The sequence below is a fragment of the Borostomias antarcticus genome (assembly GCF_949987555.1).
Source record: "Borostomias antarcticus genome assembly, chromosome: 7".
NCBI lineage: Eukaryota > Metazoa > Chordata > Actinopteri > Stomiiformes > Stomiidae > Borostomias > Borostomias antarcticus.
Window position 1 is genome coordinate 23,980,994 of NC_140240.1, and position 22,817 is coordinate 24,003,810.

Consider the following 22,817-nt stretch of genomic DNA (forward strand, 5'->3'; position numbering starts at 1 on the left):
TAGCACTGTAAACTGCTGTGGTATTATTGTTTTAAATATGAACATTCTGTAAAATAGGTCAGTTGGTGAACAGAAGTTCAATCGAATGGTCATTTGAATTTTCTGTGAAATTAATGTATAGACCTACAGTTATATATAGTGCACTCAAAGAGCCTAGGCCTACGAAATTCCGCGTGGCATATTCTGCCATATGACATCCCCAGGAGAACCAAGAACATTGCATGTTTATTGCAAGGGTAATCACTAGCCTCAGTAGGCCCACATACAGAATACCTACAGTAGTGTCCTTAGAAAGCTACCTTAGTTTACAAAACCAAGCTTCTATAGGCTCTAAACCGGGCCTTAGCTAGCTACAGTACAGTACAGTAACATTAGCACAACTCAATGAACCCAACCTGCCTGGCTAGGCCCACTATCTGCCACACTCCGTTTCCTCCTTTTAAAGGAGGACTTTGAGCTTCCCGGCAGGCCATGTTTGTTCTCGACTACGGGCCGTCCGCGCTCGTGTTTGCTCGTCTGAGATTAGGGGTTATCAGCGAGGTTCGGCGTGGCGTGCCTGCCGGTATAGTTGTGTCTGAGCGATTCGAGAGAGGGAGCCGCTCTTGTATCTTTATAACAGGGGCTCTGACGACGACCGGGTCCCATTCCGCAAACAACGAGCATGTGGCTTGGCACTTTATATAGGACAGCGCAGAGAGCTTTGTGTACCACCAGCGGATATTGAATAAGGACTCGAGTGTCAACAGAAGGGCACAATACATCAGAGAGTGCGAAATGAACACAGGAATATTGTTTACTTGACTGGAATTGATGGTAAAATGTACACACGCCAAGGTGCTGTGTGTGTGTGTGTGTGTGGGAGGTTAGCGGAGAGTGTGTCCTCTGTCCTGTCTTTCAGGTTTTCTCCCACACACACACAAACAAACCCACACGCCTGCGCCCGGCACAGACTGGGTGTGGCAGTAGCTGCCCCGCTTACAGGGGCTGGAATGCACGTGTCTCCGGCAGTGTGTTTTCCCCGCCGCGACGTTGTGGACGCATGTGTGTGTGACCGACTGACCAAGCGACCGTGCGCTCTTGCTCTCTCCACGCCGGCGCTTGAGCGGGCAGTGCGACGGTCCGTCCTCACGGCTGCAGGTGGGCTCTCTCACACACACACACACATACACACACACACACACGCTCGGACCTCAGAATGGCGGCGGAGGAGTTGCGCGTGCCGGAGCGGCCTGACCCCAAGGAGATGGACGAGGACGACCTGTGGGAGCTGATCGACGACAACCGCCACCGCCTCTCGCTGGGCGTGCGCCCGGGCACCGTGATCCCCTACCTGCGGCAGGCGCGCGTGCTCACCGAGGTGGATGAGGACGAGATCCTGTCCTGCCACAAGCTCAGCAACCGTTCCATGCGCATAAGTAAGAAGACCCCTTTGCAGTTAGGTAGTGGTGGTAGTTTTGTATGGATTGAATGCTGTAGTTCTAATGCTGTTGAAGCTCTAATGCATCTTGTATTGCAGTTCTAATGTGTAGTTTTTAGTGTACTGTATGTTTGATGTGTTGCTTTTTTTGGGGGGAGCACATCTACTGATTTTTTAGTCTGTAACACAATACTATTGTCGATAGATAGATAGATACTGTAGATAGATAGATTGATAGATAGATAAATAGATAGATAGATAGATAGATAGATAGATAGATAGATAGATAGATAGATAGATAGATAGATAGATAGATAGATAGATAGATAGATAGATAGATAGATAGAAGCGTTTATTTAGACAGGAAAGAACGTACTGAGACCAGGTCTTTTTTACAGATGTGCCCTGCCTATAAACAACATACACAGCACTACAGTAGAAGAATACAGACAAATACAAGAACAGTGACAGCGTGCAGACACTCTACATTTAAATGCACACCATATTCCGATTAAGGTCAATATTCTGGTTAATGTAATATTCCGAATAAGGTGTTTATATGCACTGTAGCAACTGGAATATTCCGTTTACATGTTAATTGGCACATCCCCATGGTTCAGCGGGAAAATCAGATGAATCCGCCCGGAAATAATTGTTACTATAGTAACGTTAGTGTTGGTAGCTAGGTTGTGGTCGTTGATTGAGCGTTCTACAGCTAGGCCATAATGCTTGTTTCCTACATAGTCCTCCATTATTGTTGTTCTCCTACTATCACTTTTGAACCACAATTTATATTAGCTACAACACTCCTGTTGATCAATCAATCAATCAATCAAAGCTTTATTTGTATAGCGCATTTCATACCCAGAGGCAACACAATGCGCTTTACAGAGAACAAGGGAGGTGGGTATACGACCCACCCCTACATATTCTTGTCTTCCACTTTGTCCTGAACAATGGAAGACAAGAGAGAGGAGAAATGGCGAACGAGTTTATCGCCCTCCAGCTTATGCCATTCACGTTTGCTGTCACCACAACAACAATACCCAGGATTCCCTGCGAATAAGCATGCGCAGACTAAACTGAATATTCCGGTAAATGTCATTTTCCGATTAAGGTGTATACATGTCAAAATATTCAGATTCAAACAGGCATATGCCAGGGGTCTTATTCGGAATATTCTCCAATCGAAATATGGCCTTAATCGGGTTCGGCACATGTTTACATGACTCTTGCCCAACCGGAATATTGAGCATATTCCGATTAATACAGGAATATGGTGTGCATATTAACGTAGTCAGTAAACACTGATTACAGCAATACAGTAGCAGAGTATGAAAAATAGTAGTGACATAGTACAAGCAGGGACTAGAGCCGGTTCTGATCACAATAACAATCATCAGCATTGAGACCTGAGACTATAAATCAGGATGAGGCATGCCACACTGCACATTTATCAAAGTAGTGGCCCTTGTCAAGCAGAGAGAGTAGACCTGCTTGCTGACATTGCTCCCTGTTTGCTCAGGGCTCTGTCGGGGTTTTCCCCTGCTACGGATGCCTGATGTGTGATGTGTGTGTTTGTTTGTGTGTGTGTGTGTGTGTTTGTCGCCGCGGGGCAAAAGGGTTGAGAGCGGAGCAGAACTTTCCACTGTCTCCGGATCGCAACCCCGCTGTGACTACTCCAGTGGGGATGAATGTGCGCCGCTATCATCAGCAGAAGTGTAGTACTTCCCAGAACACACCCACCCACGGTCTCCTTGGTCTCGCTAGTGCCCCCCTACCCCACATTGACCCGACCTGCTGTCCCCCCTCCCCCCCCCCCTCCCACCAGGCTACCTGCTGGACCTCCTGCGCACCCAGGGCAAGAACGGAGCCATGGCCTTCCTGGAGAGCCTGATGATCCACTACCCATCTCTCTACACCCACGTCACGGGACGCCAGCCCAGCATGGAGCCCTCCGGCTTCAGTGGTGAGCGTCTGCCGGCAGGGTCATGACGCCAAGGGGTCGCGCTGTTTTGTCTGTTTGTTTGTTTTTCTTTTTAATGCAGCAAGTTGATTCATATCCAAGAGGTTGTTGACTTTCTGTTTTTCGGTAGGGATGCACCGATTGTGAAATTCTGGGCCAATGTCAATACTGATGTTTTTGTTTGTTTGTGTGTTTGTTTGTTTTGTTTTAGTTGTTATTTATTCCCCTTTTTGTGCCAGGGAAACAAAGAAATGTTGGTCAGAAAAAATAACTAAACGGTTAAAGTATTTCAGCCTTTCATGACACTTTCATCAATTGACATGAACATTAATTTATGAAACAACCTTTTAATGTGACAACAGATAAACATCAGCCACTGCCATCAGATAATGTCCTCTTTTTGCCGTTGGCAGTCAACGAGGCGAATATCAGCCGATACTGATGTACGGCCGATATATCGGTTCATCCCTTGTTTTCATCTGTTGAGCAGAGCCAGCTGCCCCGTCAGAGCCTTGCTAGCTAGCTGGATAGGGGACAGTTTTCCACGCAGACTGGCCTTTGGCCTGATCCGTGTCCAGGAAACGGGCCCTCACAGTTCAAGCCCTCTTTGGTTGCTACAAGTTTCGGCCTCGACTTCCTATACTATTCTACGAGGTTCCGTCGATCGTTAAAGGTGCTGTCAATCATCAAAGGTGCCATTTGTGGATCTCATTATTTGTGCATAACATACACAGATATCATAATTAGTGCTGGGCAAGTTACTTAAAGGAGTAGTAAAGGGAAAATGCATGTTTAGCCCTGTTTTAAGGTTAATTATGATCATATACAATGGTTCAGATCAAAACGTTGACAAAACTAGCACTTTTGATAAAGTTGATAATTGCTCTACCACCGTTTTGGTCATACAATGGATGTGGGTGGGCACCTTGAAAAATCTTTCAAAAACATGTTAAACTCTCGATTTCAAAGGCAAGAAGCTCACCGAGGGAGTAATTGGTGTCTGTTGGTGTTCTGACATCAAATTCGCCACAAAGTATGAATCCTGTAGGGTTTTATTTATCATTTTATGAAATCCATTGACTTGTATTGAAGTTGTAGATGTGTAGATCAATCTGCAGAGGGGATTCAGGAAGCGGAACTACTTACGGTAGCTATTGTTATTGTTTATGTTGCTAGGCTACCTAGTTTGCGGACGTTTACACACGTATGTGCTGCAAAAAAGCCTTTCCAGATGAACTAGAATCTTACTTTATGGCGAATTATATGTCAGAACACCAACTAACACCTCTGTGAGTTTCTTGTCTTTGAAATTGAGAGTTTAACATGTTTTTTGGATGATTTTTCACGGTGCCCACCCACATCCATTGTATGACCAAAACGGTGGTAGAGCAATTATCAGACTTTCTCAAAAGTGCTAGTTTTGTCAACGTTTTGATCTGAACCATTGTATATGATCATAAGTAACCTTAAAACAGGGCTAAACATGCATTTTCCCTTTACTACTCCATTAATAAAAGTTATCAAGTAAAGTTACTGTCTCTAAATTGTAATTAGATTACTGTACTAATTTCTCAGTGAAATGTAATCAAATTACTAATTACTTTACTTTTGAGTTACTTTCTGAAACCAGATCAATCTTTACACGAATCATAGAAGTGATGATCTAGGATCCGTTTGCATCTCAGATCATAATAGGAACAAGAAAATCTGATCCTTTGCCAGCACTCTTGGCACATCTCGACCCTGATGACATTAACAGTTCAGCCACGACTGCAGGGACCGCACATGTGCATATCAACCAAATGAAAGGGAGCAGGCATGTGCTTAACTCAAAAGTAATCCCATTTTTATTAGGTCAGTAACTGATCACTGAAAATTCAAATGTAATCCCTTACATTACAAGTCACTGGAAAAAGTAATCGGATTACAGTAATATGTTATTCAGTCGAGATCACTTTAGTCAAAATTGACCCATTTATTAGCATGCAATAATATATACAGGATATTAATTTTTTACGCATATGTGCATTTTGGCGGTGTGATCTGTTCGGGGGGCCCCCTGCCTTCCACGCATGTGGAAAGCGGCAATCTAGATGTTCCCCCCCTCTGGGCCGCTTGGCCCAGAATGCCGGGCCGGAAGAGGGAACGGCATCTAGCCCCCTGCCTCTATGACGATCAGAGTGGGCTGCGATCGGGAAGACGCTCGGAGGTAACTCAGCCCACTAAGACCGTCAAAGAGCGCCACAGGAGGACTGCTGTACATTATAGTCCCTGGCCTCCACGGGCCAGCGCTTCGTGGAGTCCGAAGGAGATACAACCTAGTGTCTCTGCCTCCATGGCGACCGGAGGGACCGGTGGATGGCCCTTCGGAGATGTCTCGGCCCACGATCACCACGGAGCGCCACAGAGACTAAGCTAGTGTAATTCCCCGGCTTCCAATAGCCAACGCATAGTGGAATACCAGAAGAAAGCAGCAATACCCCCGGAACATTACATTACATTACAGTCATTTAGCAGACGCATTTATCCAAAGCGACTAACAATAATTGCATTTAACGTAGGAAGAGCCAATGTACTACTACTTGCCAGAACTCACAAGTACATCTTCTTTCTAAAACAAGTGACTAAGAGCATAATCTAGTGCTGAAGGCAAAGTGCAAGAATCACAATCTAAAGTACAGTGCAATATAATATAATACAATAAGTGCTTAGGTGGGAGGATTGTTGTAGTACTTCTTGAAGAGATGAGTTTTGAGCCTGCGACGAAAGATGGGCAGCGACTCTGCTGTCCTGACATCAGTGGGCAGCTCATTCCACCACTGCGGAGCCAGGACAGAGAAGAGCCGTGACCATGTCGATCGACCGCAGGAGCCTCGCAGTGACGGGGCAACCAGTCGCCCTGAGGTAATAGAGCGTAGCGGTCGGAAGGGGATGTAGGGTTTGACCATGGCCTGGAGGTAGGAGGGGGCTGTTCCTTTCATTGCCCTGTAGGTTAGCGCCAGAGTTTTAAACTGGATGCGAGCCGCTACAGGGAGCCAGTGTAGGGAACGGAGGAGGGAAGTTGTGTGGGAGAATTTGGGGTGGTTGAACACCAGGCGAGCAGCAGCTTTCTGGAGTTGCAGTAGTCCAGGCGGGAGATGACCAGGGCCTGGATGAGTACCTGCGCCGTTTCATTAGTGAGGAAAGGGCGAATCCTCCTGATGTTGTAGAGCATGAATCTGCAGGAACGTGTGACGGATGTGACATGTGAGGAAAATGACAGTTGGTCATCCAGGGTCACACCCAGATTCCTCGCAATCCGAGTCGGGGTCACCACTGTGTCTTGAATGGTGATGGCCAGGTCCCGGTGCGGACAGCCCTTCCCCGGGAGGAACAGCAGCTCAGTCTTGTCCAGATTGAGCTTGAGGTGATGTGTCGTCATCCACTCCGAAATGTCAGCCAAGCACCCAGCTATGCGTGTCTCCACTTTTGTATCAGAAGGGGGAAATGACAGAACCAGTTGGTTGTCATCGGCATAGCAGTGATAGGAGAAGCCATGCGAGCGAATGACAGAGCCCAGAGATGTAGTGTAGAGGGAAAACAGGAGAGGACCCAGGACAGACCCTTGTGGAACCCCCGTAGTCAGACTACGCGGTTCCGACGTCGACCCTCTCCATGTCACCTGGTAGGAGCGGCCCGTCAGGTAGGATGCAAACAGGGAGTGTGCAGAGCCATCGATGCCTTTCTCCTCGAGGGTGGAGAGGAGGATCTGGTAGTCTACCGTATCAAATGCTGCTGACAGGTCTAGGAGTATCAGGACAGAGGAGAGAGAGTTCGCTCTTGCGGCATGGAGTGACTCTGTTACTGCAAGGAGGGCGGTCTCTGTCGAGTGGCCAGCCTTGAACCCGGATTGGTGGGGATCTAGGAGGTCGTTCTGGTGGAGGTACGAAGACAGTTGGTTAAAGATAGCACGTTCAAGTGTTTTGGATAGAAAGGATAGAAGGGAAACCGGTCTGTAGTTTTTGACATCAGAGGGGTCGAGAGATGGTTTCTTTAGGAGGGGGGTGACTCTGGCAGTCTTGAAAGCAGAGGGAAAACATCCTGATACAAGAGATGCATTGATGAGGTGGGTAAGGAAGGGAAGGAGTTCGGGTGCAACAGACTGAAGGAGAGTCGAGGGAACAGGGTCTAGGGAGCACGTGGTGGGGCGGTTAGATGTTACAAGGTTGAGGGCCTCGTTGGGGGAGAGGGGAGAAAAGTGGGATAAGGTGGGACGTGGAGAGGAGGGGGGGAGCAGGGAGGGGAGAGAGGGTGGGGGGGTGAGTTTCGTGCACGGAGCGTTGACCGGGGGAGGGGGGAAAGAGGATCTTATATCGTTAACTTTCTTGTCAAAGAAGTTGGCGAAATCATCAGGGAGAAGGGAGGAGTTGGGAGTAGGAGGTGGGGGCTGGAGTAGTGAAGAGAAGGTTTCAAAGAGTTTTTTAGTATTGGAAGCAGAGGTTAGGATTTTAGAGCGGAAGAAAGCAGCTTTAGCAGCAGACAGAGAGGAGGAGAATGTGGAAAGAAGAGATTGGAAATTAAGAAGGTCCTCTGGGAGCTTGCCTTTCCTCCATTTGCGCTCAGCTATTCTCAGGCTCCGTCTATCAGTACGCACTGAGTCCGACAGCCATGGGGCAGGTGGAGTTGGGCGTGCAGGCCTGGAGGTGAGGGGACAGAGTTGTCCAGAGAAGAGGAAAGAGTAGAGAGGAGAAGATCAGTGGCAGTATCAGAGGGTAGGAGACGACAACAGAGACAACATCGACAGAACACAGGCGGAGCAGGGGAGGAGGAGGGGCCAGCACGCAGATTCGAGCGATCAGCAGTAATGGCAGAGCGGACGCAGAGCAGAGAACGTGTAAGCAGCGAGCGCACAGATACGAGCGATCAGCAGTAATGGCAAGAGCTAGCAATGACGTGTTTTGACAGCTTAAATACATGCGCTCTAGCGAGCTGAACCAATGCTATGACAGCTGACAGTCAGCTGGTGGGTTGCGTCATACGGGGTGTGACTGATTAGCCTTTGCCGATTAGCCCGGCGTTGACATCCGTGCCTCGCCTGAAGTACGTCGGAGACTTCATTTTTGTAATCAGCTACTCCTAACACTGACCATCATATTGATTGAACCTGATCCGCCTTCGCTGCGAGTTCTCCATCCCAGATTCAGATTCAAATTCAGATTTCATTTCGTCACACATACACGGTACAGAGTCAAAACCTGAATGTGACTCTGAGTCCCGCCCTGATTCACTCTCCCCTCCCGCAGGGCTGATCAAGTACTCGGAGCTGACGGAGTACCTGGTGCGCGCCGTGACGGAGATGCAGAGGGAGCTGCACGAGACCAAGCAGGAGGCGGGGCAGCTGCGCACCCGCTGCTCCTCCACGGAGGCCGAGCTGAGCCGAGCCGTGGAGCAAGGGGAGGAGTCTCGCCGGCTGCTGGTCGACCGCGAGCTGGAGCGGCGACAGCTGGCGGCGGCGCGGCAGGAGGTCGCCCGGCTGAAGGACGAGAAGTGCGACCTGTGCATGCGCTACACGGCAGCCGTGGAGGAGAAGTCGGCGGTGAACATGAGATCGCGGGACCTCAACCTGCAGGTCAGCCGGCGGACGCTGACCTCTGTCGTTGGCGGGTCACTTGATTTAGAAGAAATGTACTGTAACAGGATGAAACCCCTTGAGATGAATTGTCTGGTTTTCGAGGGCGTCCCAAACAAATAAACACAACACAGACAGAACAACAATCACAACAAGACACAACAATGACAATACAGACACAAACAACTAAAAAACAAGTGTCAGGGAAGACAGTTTACAACCTTAGACTAAACATAAAAAGGAAAGAAAAGAAGAAGAAAAGAAAAGGGATCAATCTATAAAAAAAGAGGAAATCATAGAGTGACAGTGAATTACATTACTGAAAACATAGGCAATCTGATTTGAGATTATCAAACAGAATATTTTTTAAATACACAAAAAGATGACAGCAAACAGATATTTACAGGCAACCTATATTCCAATCGGAGTGCCCCAAATATAGCATTTGTTTTGGCGATGCTGGTGTCGTGCAGCCTAATTCTAACAGTAATGATTGTGTTGTTACACAGCGATGAGATTCAAAAATATTCAAGGAACACACTTTTCCTGTGTAAACCTCTTTCGTTAACAGGTATATAAACAATATAAACAATGGAAACGACATGGAAGTTCAGTTTCACGGCACAGTAGTGAAACATGCCGACTTCTCATGCCCTTATTGACAGTGTTGTCGTTTCCACGGCAGGTGTACCAGCTGCAGCTCGAGCTGAGGAAGGCCGAGACCGAGTGCCAGAGGCATCGCTCGCTCAAGTGCGCCACCCCTGGCGAGACGCAGCAACTGCGGGAGGAGATCAGCACCCTGCGCAGGCAGCTGCTGGAGGTGGAGAAGTTCTCCCCGGTGAGAGAGAGAGGGAGAGAGGGAGAGGGAGAGGGAGAGGGGAGGAAGCGGTCCCAAACGGTCAAACGGCAACACACGCCGTTTCATATTACTCTACTCTCTCTCTGTCCCTCTCTCTCTCCCCCTCTCTCTCTCTCTCTGTCTCTCCCTCTCCCTCCCTCTCTCTCTCCCTCTCACTTTCTCCCTCCCTATCTCTCCCTCTTTCTCCCTCCCTCTCTCTCTCCTTACCTCTCTCTTTCTCCCTCCCTCTCTCCCTCTCCCTCTCTCTCCTTACCTCTCTCTTTCTCTCTCCCTCTCTCCCTCCCTCTCTCCCTCTCTCTCTCTCTCTCTCTCTCTCCCTCTCTCTCTCTCTCTCTCTCTCTCTCAGGCAAGGGAGGACATATTGGTTCAAGATCTGGCTGAGGCCATGGACAGTCACACAGAGCTGGCGGAGCAGCTCAGAGGCTACCAGCAGGAGAACGAGAGGCTGGCCAGGGACAATGAGAAGGTGTGTGTGTGCGTGTGCATGTGTGTGTGCGTGTGTGTGTGTGTGTGTTTGTGTGTGTGTGTGTTTGTGTCACACCTGGGTCAAACAAACACGTTGACAATGTACGGTACAGTGAGACAGAGCCAACTGTGTGTGTGTGTATGTGTGTGTGTGTGTGTGTGTGTGTGTGTGTGTGTGTGTGTGTGTGTGTGTGTGTGTGTGTGCGTGCATGTGTGTGCGCGTGTCTGCCCCGCCAGCTCCTGGAGCAGAAGGACCGCCTGTCTCTGGAGGTGGAGAAGCTGTCCCTGGACTGCACCATCTACCAGCAGAAGAGCCTGGTGGTGCAGAGCCAGCTGAGAGAGCTGCAGATGGAGAGAGACCACGTAAGAGAGACCCCCCCCCCCCCCCCCCCCACACACACACACACACACACACACACACACCTCCCATCCATCCCGGAAGCAAACACCTCCATCTCGCTTGGTTCCCAGGCGGCATTACCGCCCTTTCCCCCTTCCTAAAAAAAACGTCCCTGCGTGTGTTCGGCTGTCCCCCCCCCCCCCCACAAAGGCGTACCAGTCCAGGGACGAGGCCCAGGCCCAGATAGCCCGGAGCCTGGGGGAGAAGGACCTGCTCCGCAGCCAGCTGGTGGAGCTCCAGGAGAGGATGCTTAACCTCAGGGCGTGGAGGGGCCGCGGGGGACACCCGGAGCCCTCGGAGGTACGCTGACGCGCGCGCGCACACACACACACATGCATTCACACACACGCACATAAACACACACACACACACAAACACAAACTTGTGATATCAATGTTTACAGTTACATGTATACATTTAAGGTCACTGCATTTCTGTGTGTGTGTGTGTGTGTGTGTGTGTGTGTGTGTGTTTGTAGGTGAGGGAGTTGAGCTGGGAAAGCCGGGGGTCGAGCAGTGAAGGCCCCCCGCCCAGCCCCCCACCCAGCCCCCCACCTCGGGCAAGACTGCGCCGCATGCCGGCTATCAACCCCTCCTCTCTCAGCAGGTTCAACCCAGAGGTGTGTGTGGGTGTGTGGGTGTGTAGATGTGTGTGTGTCTCTCTGTGTTTTTATTAGTGTAGTACTGTATATGTATAATTCATATCAGTTCCTTAACAATCGGTTTAATCTTATCAGGCTTAAATTGGACGTGTGTGTCCGTGTGTGTGTATGTGTACCTGTGCGTGTGTGTGTGTGTGCAGTGTACGCAGTATGATGATTATGCACCAAGTAGCATCCGCTCGCGAAATGCAGAGCCCCCTTGTTCAGAGTCACTGCGCAGACGAGAGGACCTGCTACTCAATAATGACGACAGGTGAGGCGTGCGTGTGTGTTTGTGTGTGCGTGTACATGTGTTGGTGTGTCTGTCTGTTTGTCTGGCTGTTTGTGTCTGGCCCAATGGTTAACAACTCACACAGACATTTGTCACAGCAGAATAGTTGGCATATTACTGTCAGAGTCCAAGGTCTGGAATATGTGCAGAAAGAGCTTCTTATTTACACTGTCTTCTGGGAAGCCCTTCCTCTCGAGGATTAATGACTACAGCGCTCCTCGCTGTTACAGCACCGTGACATCATTCTCGATGGAATAGAGCAGAATAGAGCAGAATAAAACAGAACAGAGTCTAGACCAGAATAGAGCAGAATAAAACAGAACAGTCTTGACCAGAAAAGAGCAGAATAAAACAGAACAGAGTCTAGACCAGAATAGAGCAGAATAAAATAGAACAGAGTCTAGACCAGAATAGAGCAGAATAAAACAGAACAGAGTCTAGACCAGAATAGAGCAGAATAAAATAAACAGAGTCTAGACTAGAATAGAGCAGAATAAAACAGAACAGGGTCTACAGTAGAATAGAGCAGAATAAAATAGAACAGAGTCTAGGCCAGAATACAGCAGAATAAAACAGAACAGAGTCTAGACCAGAATAGAGCAGAATAAAATAGGAGTCTATTCTATCTTGAGACACTTCTAATAATAAATAATATGCAAGGAAAGTGCGCTGTACACTGTTCTCTACACCCCCGACCACTAAGCTCTGCTACTCAAATCAAACTTTATTTGTATAGCGCATTTCATACACAGAGGAAACACAATGCACTTTACAGAGAGCAAAGGGGAGATGTACATAGATTCTACCCCTACATTTCCAGAGGGAAGGAAAAAAAACAGTTCACCCTGGGGCCGAAAAGGTGAGCCGAAAAAATTATTCCCTGACCTCTCTCAACGAGACGATCAAGCAAGCTCCTGGAAAATGTTTAAGTCTATTGGCTAAGAACATTTTCAGAGCAATAAACATGGGCTAAATACTTCATAAGAGACACATGACTATCAGTAGCGTAGGCAAATAGTTACAGAGATCTTGCCTACAAGGTAGGCCATAATAGGATATTTAAGTGTAGCATACTGTATGTAGGATATTTAAGTGTATCATAATACAAGGCACAATACACTTAGCAGACAAGCTCCTAAAGAATGTAGAGTAAACTAGGTATATCTGCCAAACAGAAGCGGGGAGACAGAAAGCAGAGAGACAAGAATAAAAAGGGGAGGGGGGGTGACTGTATGGCGACTGGTTGCCCCGTCACTCCTAGGCCCCTGCGGTCGATCGACACGGTCACGGCTCTTCTCTGTCCTGGCCCCGCAGTGGTGGAACGAACTGCCCACTGATGTCAGGACAGCTGAGTCGCTGCCCATCTTTTGCCGCAGGCTCAAAACTCACCCCTTCAAGAAGTACAACCACAATCCTCCCTCTTAAGCACCTATTGTACTGTTAGTTTGCTATTGTTCACTTTGCCTTCAGCACTAGATTATGCTCTTAGTCACTTGTTTTTGAAAGGAGATGCACTTGTGAGTTCTGGCGAGTAGTAGTACACGGACGTTTCCAACATTAAATTAAATTATTGTAAGTCGCTTTGGATGAAAGCATCAGCTAAATGACTGTAATGTAATGTAATGTACTGTATGACACATCTGCAGAATGTAAACACATCTCAGAGACACCTCGAGGGTCGAGACACGGTTGATTAATGTTCGGCAAGTGTGGATCGGTAGATGAGTCTCCAGTTGGGTGTCTCCGGTTTTTACATTTACTTCATGGCTAGCCGGGTTTAAAAATAGATTCTATTGAGTTCCTGTGTAATAGTCAGTAAAAGATTGAATTGTTTCCCTGGGCCCTATGATTACAGGCTCTGTTCACAGCCGACAGTCGGCCCAGTGTCTATTCTTAACAGTTTGTGAGCCTCTATCCCACCAAACCAGTTCCTGGTGGACAGAGAGAGAGAGAGACAGAAAGAGAGAGCGAGAGAGAGACAGAGAGAGAGAGAGAGAGAGAGAGAGAGAGACAGAGAGAGAGAGAGAGAGGGAGGGAGAGAGGGAGAGAGAGAAAGGAAGGTTCTAGAGAGACAGTGAGGAAGAGAGAGGCGTGGGAGTGTGTTTTGTAAACAAAAAAGTGTTTTGTAAACAACTGTTTCACCCTCCTCTCTTCCAGCCTGGACCATGACTTTGTGTTCATCCCCGACAGTGCGTACCTCACCGGCTCTCCTCAAGATTTGGAGTGTGTGTGTGTGTGTGTGTGTGTGTGTGTGTGTGTGTGTGCGCGTGCGTATGTGTGCGTATGTATGTGTGTATGTGTGTGTGTGTGTGTATGTATGTGTATGTACATACAGTATGTGTGTGTGTATGTGTGTGTGTGCGTGTATGTATGTATATTTGTGTGTGTGTGTGCACGTGTGTGTGTGTGCGTGTGTGTGCGGGCATGCATGTGTGTGTGTAAAATAAATAACACTACCCTAAAAAACAAATGGAAAGTATTAGGTTGACCACGCAGTCTAAATGACCCGTGACTGACTTGTGGCCCGATGCCCAGATGTAGCATATTCACACTACGCGCTTCTGTTTGATTTATAGGAATGGAGACTGAGGCGGCTCCACCTGTGTCTCCCTGCAGCGGAGATGTCATAGAGGGGTGAGTTTCTTTGGCTTGAACGCACCTCAGCTCACAACGTGCCACTGAGGAAACGATAAAAGAGCAGACCAAACCGTCGACAGTATAATATTCTTGTCAAAAACTGTGTTTGTCTGCATGTGTCTGGTAAAACTGGAACCTGAGGAGTAGAGCTGCAAAAAAACTCCACCCGTCTAGCACACCAGGCAGCCTAAATCAAATGCACCATTGTTGTGTTTGAAGGGGTTGGGTGGGGGGGGTGTTAATACTATCTGACCTACGGTAGTCTGAGGTCAAACGCCACAAAACATTGGCATAGGGGCGGAGCCAGCGCATTGGCTTTCAAAGCCAGCCTTTCAAAGCCAGCTGCGTTTTTGAACAGCCAATCGTGAAAGCCAATCAGCCTATCCGCACAGCCCGCTTATCTGCGTCGGCCAATCATCCTCCGCGCACACAATCCCACTGTCTTCCACATTGGTGCCCACGAATAGCGGACCTTTTTCCCACAGAAGTTCATATGTATATATGTGTACTCCTATCTATATATACAGACTGGATGCTCAGTACTGTATGTTATTTTATTCTATTCTATAATGAACACATGCTGTACATATGGATGTGTATAGTCCCTGTTCTTTCTCTTTTTTATGCTTACTACTCTGTATCCAGCACATTTTCCAACCTTGCTGTAATTTATTAGCACTGTTGAAACTCCAAATTTCCCCCTAGGGGATCATTAAAGTATCTAAATATTGACTGCAAAATATGTCATTGACTGCAAAGGATTTGCAGCCAAATATTAAAAATGACTATTGGGTTTATGATTATGTTAGTTTGTTCAATTAGTTTTGGTCCCTTAAAAAGGGGGAACCACATATAAAATTGTAATTTCTACACCTGATTTGGATGTAAATACCCTCAACTTAAAGCTGAAAGTCTGCACTTAAAGCACACGTTGAATGTTTCATTTCAAATCCATTGTGGTAATGTACAGAGACAAAATTATGAAAATTGTGTCAATGTCCAAATATGTATGGACCTAACTGTTTCCTGCAACTATCTATCTATCTATCTATCTATCTATCTATCTATCTATCTATCTATCTATCTATCTATGTCTGTCTATTTACTGTATCTATATGTCTGTCTATCTAAACTCCTCCGTCCCTCCACCAATCCCCAGCCTCTCCCGGGCGTCGGCGCCTCCCTTCCTGCTGCGCTCCCGGCCCCGGGCCCTGCGCTTCTCCGGCCGCGTCCTCACCATCTCCTTCCAGGGGGAGGCGCTGCTGAGCCAGCTGCAGGTTGTCGGGGGCAACAAGACGGGCGTGTTCGTGCACCAGGTGACGGAGGGCTCGGCCGCCCACGCCGTCGGGATCAGTCCCGGGGCACAGATAGTGGAGGTGAGGAGCAGTGTGTGCCGGTCTGTCTGTGTGTGTGTGTGTGTGTGTGTGTGTGTGTGTGTGTGTGTGTGTGTGTGTGTGTGTGCGTGCATGTGTATGTATGTGTGTGCATGTGCGTGTGCGTCTCTCTGTCTGTCTGTCTGTGTCTTTGTGTGTGCGTGTGTGTGCGCGCATGCATGTGTGCGTGCATGTGTGTTTCTATCAGTCTGTCTGTCTGTCTTTGTATGTGTGTTTGTATGTGTGTGTGTCTGTCTGTGTGTGTCTTTTTGTGTGCGTGTGTGTGTGTGTGTGTGTCTCTGTCTGTCTGTCTGTCTGTGTCTTTGTGTGTGTGTATCTTTGTGTGTCTGTGTGTGTGTGTGTGTGTGTGCGCGTGTGCAAGTGTGTGTGTGTCTGCTTTTCTCAAACCCGGAAGCCATTTTGTAATGTCAGACCTCATCAAACGCAGACTATTTATACAGTACTGCACATGCCACGGGGTAAGAATAACCCCCTAGGAGTAAAACAACAACTTCCCTGTAAATTCCCAACCTCACTGATCGATTTCAGCTACTATTTTCTTGCATTGTTTTACCGTGACTGCGGTGTAATCACGCTGGCCGTTGTTGTGCCCCCCCCCCCCCCTTCCCTCACAGATAAAGTATGAGCAGGACCAGCAGCAGGCGCTGAGGATGGTCCTGGAGGACTCCACCCTGGAGGAGGCGCTCTGGGCCCTGGGGCAGGTCCGCGGCTTCTGCCACCTCTCCCTGCGCCCCAAACAAGATGGTGAAGCCCCCCACTTTTCTACTTTTGGTTCATTCCAGGGGTTTTACGCTCAACGGGTGCAATGCGGTTTTAGAAATTGTTTGATTTTTTTTTTTCAGTACCTCCTGTGTCAACAATAACAGCAAAAATGGTGGAGCATGGCTGCTATTCAGACAGCCAGCCTTGGACGTGTCATTTTTCAGTAATAGCTTTACTAATGAAAACTTTTGGCAGATTGGCATTGAATCAACTTCCCCTTTTGAATCAACTTCCCCTTTCGGAAATGTTTACAGGAGTGTAGTACTACTACGTCTCAAAGCTCGAGCAGTTCTTGGTTTTGACAAGGCTGCGATCGTGATTAATGAGTTGTACCGAGAGGAGGTCACGGGGTCACTTGGAAAAAGAGACCGGCTTTCCACGCTTGAAGAGGCGGCTGTCGTCAGCGTGTGAGATTTCACAGCCTGGCGCTTTTCACCGGCGCGGCGCGGAGATCGGCGCTGGAGATAGCGCTGATAAGTAGGCTACGCACGCCGTTTGCGAACGTGACTTTGGGTAGTACGCTTCGTCGCACTAGTCACGGAGAAGTAGAGATTGTTCGTTCGGCGAAGAGGAACTCGGAGGAATGCCGTTGGAATGTGGGGGGAATGTCGCTGGGACGTCTGCAAGCTGGCGTGTTTCATCATAGAAGGAGGAAGTCTCATGGGCACAGATCAGGCATTTTTGGAAACAAATGTCTTAACCCTTTAGCCCAAAGTCTTCAAGCGCATGCAGGTCTATTTGTACAGGGTACGGGGGCGCAACGCACAATGAAATGCGTACAGCGACGGGTTTGTTGTTGTTTACAAGTTGTTTACAGAAATCATAAATATATTCCTCCTCTCCCCCTCCCAATCTCTCCCAGCCTATGAGAGGCTCCTCCAGCAGCTGGGCAGTGGCGAGGCCTCGTCGGGCGACTCCTTCTACGTGCGCGTCAACATGTCGCTCGCCGGCGGCGGCGGAGGCCCCGGCGGAGCGCTGGGCATCTCTTGCAATGACGTGCTCCACGTGACGGACACGCGGCCGGCGGGCGCCGACGGCTCCTGGAGGGCCAGCCACGTCCACCCCACCCAGCTGCTGGACCTGCAGGCCGGAACCGTGCCCAACTACTACCGGTACGCGCACCGGGGTGTTGCCGGATATAGTAACGAGCAAGTGCATAATTAACGGCTATTAAGTATGTATAAGCAACTAATATGGCTTTTATTAACGTTCTTAAGCAGTTTATAAACTGTTAACTAGTTTCTTTTAAATAGCTTATGATCTATAATATTCTTAGCAATAATAACACAATTTTATTAATATTAATTATATTAATAAATGTGTTATTTACACATTAATGTTAATAACCATCTTATAAGGACCTTATTACCTATTAACTAAGGCTTAATAAGAGTACCTTAATATAAAGTGTACCCGTTTTTCCTTTCAACGTTTTTTTTACCCTCCCCCACCCCCCATACCTCAGAGCACAGCCCCTCCTCATCAGAGCTATCGAGGACATGAGTTTCCAGCTTCCAGGAGCTTCCAGGACGTGCAGAAAGGTGAGTCGCCAGGAAACAGTGCGACGCCCAACTTTCTCCCCCGGCGTCGTTGTGGCGACACTGTCAAGGATCTGAATGCAAGACAGAGGCCTTAATCGGTCACCCTGAATGACCGGTAGATCGTTTCTCCATAGTACTACTCCCGACCACATACACTAACTCCATACTCTGTCGCTCTGTTTTTGTTCTGTCCCCTCCAGTTGGGGCACGTGGCGTCGCGGGAGAAGCGGAAGGCGGTGAGGATCGTCAGCACGGGTCGCCAGGGGAGGAACCCCCTGTGGGTCAGCGTGGAGCAAGGCGGCAGCGACAAAAACGTCGATCCAGGTAGAACCTTCTCAGAAGAAGAACCCGCGCTCCAAACGCCTCTGTGGTATCCAAAACTATAACGACGGTATATTGTTGAACGCCTGGGGGGGAAAAATGTTGAAAGGAAAAATTGTAACACTTTATATTAATGTACTCTTCTTAAGCATTAGTTAATAGGTAATAAGGTCCTTATAAGATGCATATTAACTTTAATATGTGTTAATAAGACATTTATACATGTTAATAATAGCCTTATAAACACGTTTATTGTTAGATTATAAGACATTTATAAGAAACTTGTTAGCAGTTTATAAACTGCGTAAGAACATTTATAAAATCCTTATTGGGAGGTGGGGGGGAACGAGATGAAAGACTAAGAATCTCTTGTTTTTTTTTAAACTACCCCCTCGCGTTTTTCTGGTTTCCTTCCCCGTTGGCGCCCCGTCTGCAGCAAGGTTATAATAGTTTTGCTTTTTTCATTAGTTTTTATTTTTATATCGTTTTAACTTTTTGTTTTCAATTTCAGTTTAGTTTTGATTAGTTTTAAAGCAGGTTTGCTAGTTTAGTTTCGTTTTTATTTTTTGAAAATGCTTAGTTTTAGTTTAGATTTTATTAGTTTCAGTATTAGTTTTAGTTTTTTTTTCTTCTGAGCTAGCCTCGTGAGACCATCCTGATCTCACAAGCTCACGTTGTTTCACTAAATGTGAAACAAACCATCTGGCGCACGTCAGGTTACTTCTGTGCAGGGACACAGCTAAAAAAAATGGAGGATAGATTTCATATCCACCCAAAATACTAGGCTTATGTATGAAATGAAAAAGACTAAAACTAAGGACATTTTCTCAATAATTTTAGTTTATTTTAGTTAGTTTTGTAAACACACAATACAGTTTTAGTTAGTTATCGTTTTTTTGTAAAGTCTATTTTTATTTCAGTTAACTAAAATGTTTTTTCACACCTAGTTTTCGTTTTTTAGTTAGTTTTCGTTAACTATAATAACCTTGGTCTGCAGCAGGCGAGGCGTCAGGCGCCCGGCGAGGCTGCGTGACGCTGACGGCCTACTCCCTGGTCACGCCCCACCACCCCCCCGTGTGCCGGCCCGTGCTGCTGCTGCCCACCGTGCTGGGGCGCGTGCTGGACAAGAAGCTGGCCGAGTGGGAGGGCTTCCAGCTGTGCGAGCCCGGTGAGGAGGACCACGCCCGCGCTCGTCTGGGGGAGGGGGGGGTCGTAGCATTGTTAGCCTGATGTTCGTCTCTCTTTCGGAGTCAGATTATGGGTTGAAGCAGAGTTGTTATTTTTTTGATCGACTTTATTAACCCTTCGTGGGCGGCGCTGACGGCATGCGCTGATTCTCACTCTGTCTTCACTTCTTTTTTTCTTCTTCTTCCACCTTTCTTTCTCCGCCTCCCCTTCATCCCTCTCCTCCCTCTCACCCTCCCTCCCTCTCCTCTCTCTCTCTCTCGCTCTCTCCTCTCTCTCGCTCTCTCTCCTCTCTCTCTCTATCTCTCGCTCTCTCTCTCCTCTCTCTCTCTCTCTCCTCTCTCTCTCTCTCTCTCTCTCTCCTCTCTCTCTCTCTCCTCTCTCTCTCTCTCTCTCTCTCCTCTCTCTCTCGCTCTCTCTCTCCTCTCTCTCTCTCCTCCCTCTCTCTCTCTCTCTCTCTCTCCCCCAGAGGTGCTGAGCAGCGGTGAGCGCGCTGCCAGGCTGCAGGAGGTGTTGGAGGAGTGTGAGCAGGGCGGCCGGGGCAGCTACACCCTGCAGAGCGTGGAGAGGATCATGAAGCAGGTGAGACAGACTCTCTACAGTAGCCTGGAAGCGCCAAAAAACACCCTATCTACAGTTGCCTGGAAACGCCAAAAAACACCCTATCTACAGTTGCCTGGAAGCGCCAAAAAACACCCTATCTACAATTGCCTGGAAACGCCAAAAAACACCCTATCTACAGTTGCCTGGAAGCGCCAAAAAACACCCTATCTACAGTTGCCTGGAAGTGCCAAAAAACACTGTATCTACAGTTGCCTGGAAGCGCCAAAAAACACCCTATCTACAGTCGCCTGGAAGCGCCAAAAAACACTGTATCTACAGTTGCCTGGAAGCGCCAAAAAACACCCTATCTACAGTCGCCTGGAAGCGCCAAAAAACCTCTATCTACAGTTGCCTGGAAGCCCCCAAAAAACCTCTATCTACAGTCGCCTGGAAGCCCCGCAAAAACTTATCTACAGTAGCCTCTATAGAAAAAAAGAAAATCAGTTGCTTTTCAGTGGGCGGGAGTACTCGCCTTTACTCCTTCAGCCAGCGTGGCAAAACGTTTACCAAATCCAGTCGGGAGAGCGGCAAAAACGTCTTTAATTGTTGTTATGGCCTATTTCTGCATATCTGCCTTATGGTTGTGTTTATTCTACTAACATTAACGTTACCGCTCGTTGCCAACGGCCTGTATTTGTTTTTCACGCAACTATGGGAACCAATCAGTGGCTGCCTCCCCACTGATGGGGGGGGGGCAGAACAGCAGTTAGGACGCAGTCCCTGATTGGCCCAGTTAAAATGTTATTTCTGGATGGGAAGAAATCCAGACTGAACCGTAGAGAGCAGATTTGCGCTCACATGATCAGGGTGGCGACGCCAGGCTCTCTCTACAGTACCAGGCCTGGGTCGGTAGAGTAACACAAAAGTACAGTAATTATGCTACGCTTGTTTGACGTGAGACACAAGACAATATTTCCTTGAGGGATTTGATAAAGTACATTAGTAATACTACCTATTGCATAGACATCATCCCCGTCTCTCTCTCTTTCTTTCTCTCTCTGTCTCTCTCTCTCTCTCTCTCTCTCTCTCTCTTACTGTTGGTCCCAGGGAATTCACTGTGTGCTGCCCTTGGGGCTGGACTGCGTGAGGCGTCTGCACAGGGCGGAGATCTTCCCCATCATCATCTTCATCGGCCAGTCCCAACGCAGCGCCCGCAAACTCAGGTACTGGGGGTGCGGAGGGGGGGGGGGGGGAGGGCTGCTTGTTTGTGTTATCGATAAAGATTTGCAGGTTTTGATCCGTCTGCATAAAACACTCTGCTTATTGAGGCAGTCGTGACTCCACAGTCTTCTAATCAGTCGCTTTTCTTTCCCTCCTGGTTCTTCGTCTCTCTCTCTCTCTCTCTCTCTCATACCCTCTGCCTCTCTCTCTCCCTTTCTCTCTCTCTCAACCTTTCCATCTCTCTCTCTCCCTTTCTCTCCCTCTCCATCTCTCTCCCTCTCTCTCTCTCTCCCCCCTCTCTCTCCTTCTCTCTCTCTCCCCTCTCTCCCTCTCTCCCTCTCTCTCCCTCTCTCCTCTCTCTCTCCAGGAGTAAGCTGGCCCGTCATGGATGGTCAGAGGGTCAGCTGCTGGAGTGTTGCCGTAGCGAGGAGCCCCTCCTGGACAAGCTGCCCAGCCTGTACCGCAGCGTGCCGTCCGGCGCCTGGAGCGACAGCGCCGCCCTGCTGGCCATGCTGCGATCGCTCATCTGGGAGGAGCAGAAGAAGATCGTCTGGGTAGAGCCCTACTTGTGCTGAGGCAGCAGAAGACGGGTGGAGAGCAGAGAATGATAGAGCAAGCAGAGAATGAGAGAATAGAGAATGAGAGAGAAGAGAATGAGAGAGAAGAGAATGGTAGAATAGAGAATGTGAGTAGAGAATGAGAGAGAAGAGAATAATAGAATAGAGAATGAGAATAGAGAATGATAGAGTAGAGAATGAGAGAATAGAGAATGATAGAGAAGAGAATGAGAGAATAGAGAATAATAGAGTAGAGAATGGTAGAGTAGAGAATGAGAGAATAGAGAATGATAGAGAAGAGAATGAGAGAATAGAGAATGATAGAGAAGAGAATGATAGAATAGAGAATGAGAGTAGAGAATGATAGAGTAGAGAATGATAGAGAAGAGAATGATAGAGAAGAGAATGATAGAGTAGAGAATGATAGAGAAGAGAATGATAGAGAAGAGAATGATAGAGTAGAGAATGATAGAGAAGAGAATGATAGAGAAGAGAATGATAGAGTAGAGAATGATAGAGAAGAGAATGATAGAGTAGAGAATGATAGAGAAGAGAATGAGAGAATAGAGAATGAGAGTAGAGAATAATAGAGTAGAGAATGATAGAGAAGAGAATGGTAGAATAGATAAGGATAGAGTACAGAATGGTAGAATAGAGAATGATATAATACATAATGATAAGGTAGAGAATGATGGAGTAGAGAATGACAGATTTATACTGTAGAGTAGAGAATGAGAGAATATAGAATGATAGATTAGAGAATGATAGAGTAGAGAATGGTAGAGTAGAGAATGGTAGAGTAGAGAATGAGAGAATAGAGAATGATAGAGTAGAGAATGGTAGAGTAGAGAATGATAGAGTAGAGAATGAGATAATAGAGAATGATAGAGTAGAGAATGATAGAGTAGAGAATGAGAGAATAGAGAATGAAATTAGGGATATGACTTAACATGGGGGCATTTTGATTGTTTTGAAGAACAGAATGGAAGAAGAATGGCTGTACAACCCA

The 22,817-nt window shown here is 47.7% G+C and overlaps 1 protein-coding gene across 1 annotated transcript; it reads left to right on the top strand.

The window, feature by feature from the left end:
• Positions 1-1,195: 1,195 nt before the first annotated feature.
• card14 (caspase recruitment domain family, member 14) lies at positions 1,196-21,954 on the top strand (the record flags this gene model as incomplete). The annotated part of the gene is made up of 20 exons (XM_084441390.1): positions 1,196-1,415; positions 3,249-3,386; positions 8,666-8,991; positions 9,677-9,829; positions 10,197-10,316; positions 10,553-10,678; positions 10,866-11,015; positions 11,194-11,334; positions 11,517-11,629; positions 13,805-13,836; positions 14,224-14,281; positions 15,444-15,660; positions 16,293-16,422; positions 17,303-17,552; positions 17,906-17,981; positions 18,182-18,305; positions 19,303-19,470; positions 19,957-20,069; positions 21,138-21,253; positions 21,619-21,954. 20 exons carry the CDS (start codon positions 1,196-1,198, stop codon positions 21,824-21,826), a joined length of 2,979 nt encoding a protein of 992 aa, XP_084297516.1. The 3' UTR covers positions 21,827-21,954.
• Between the last annotated feature and the right edge of the window lie 863 nt (positions 21,955-22,817).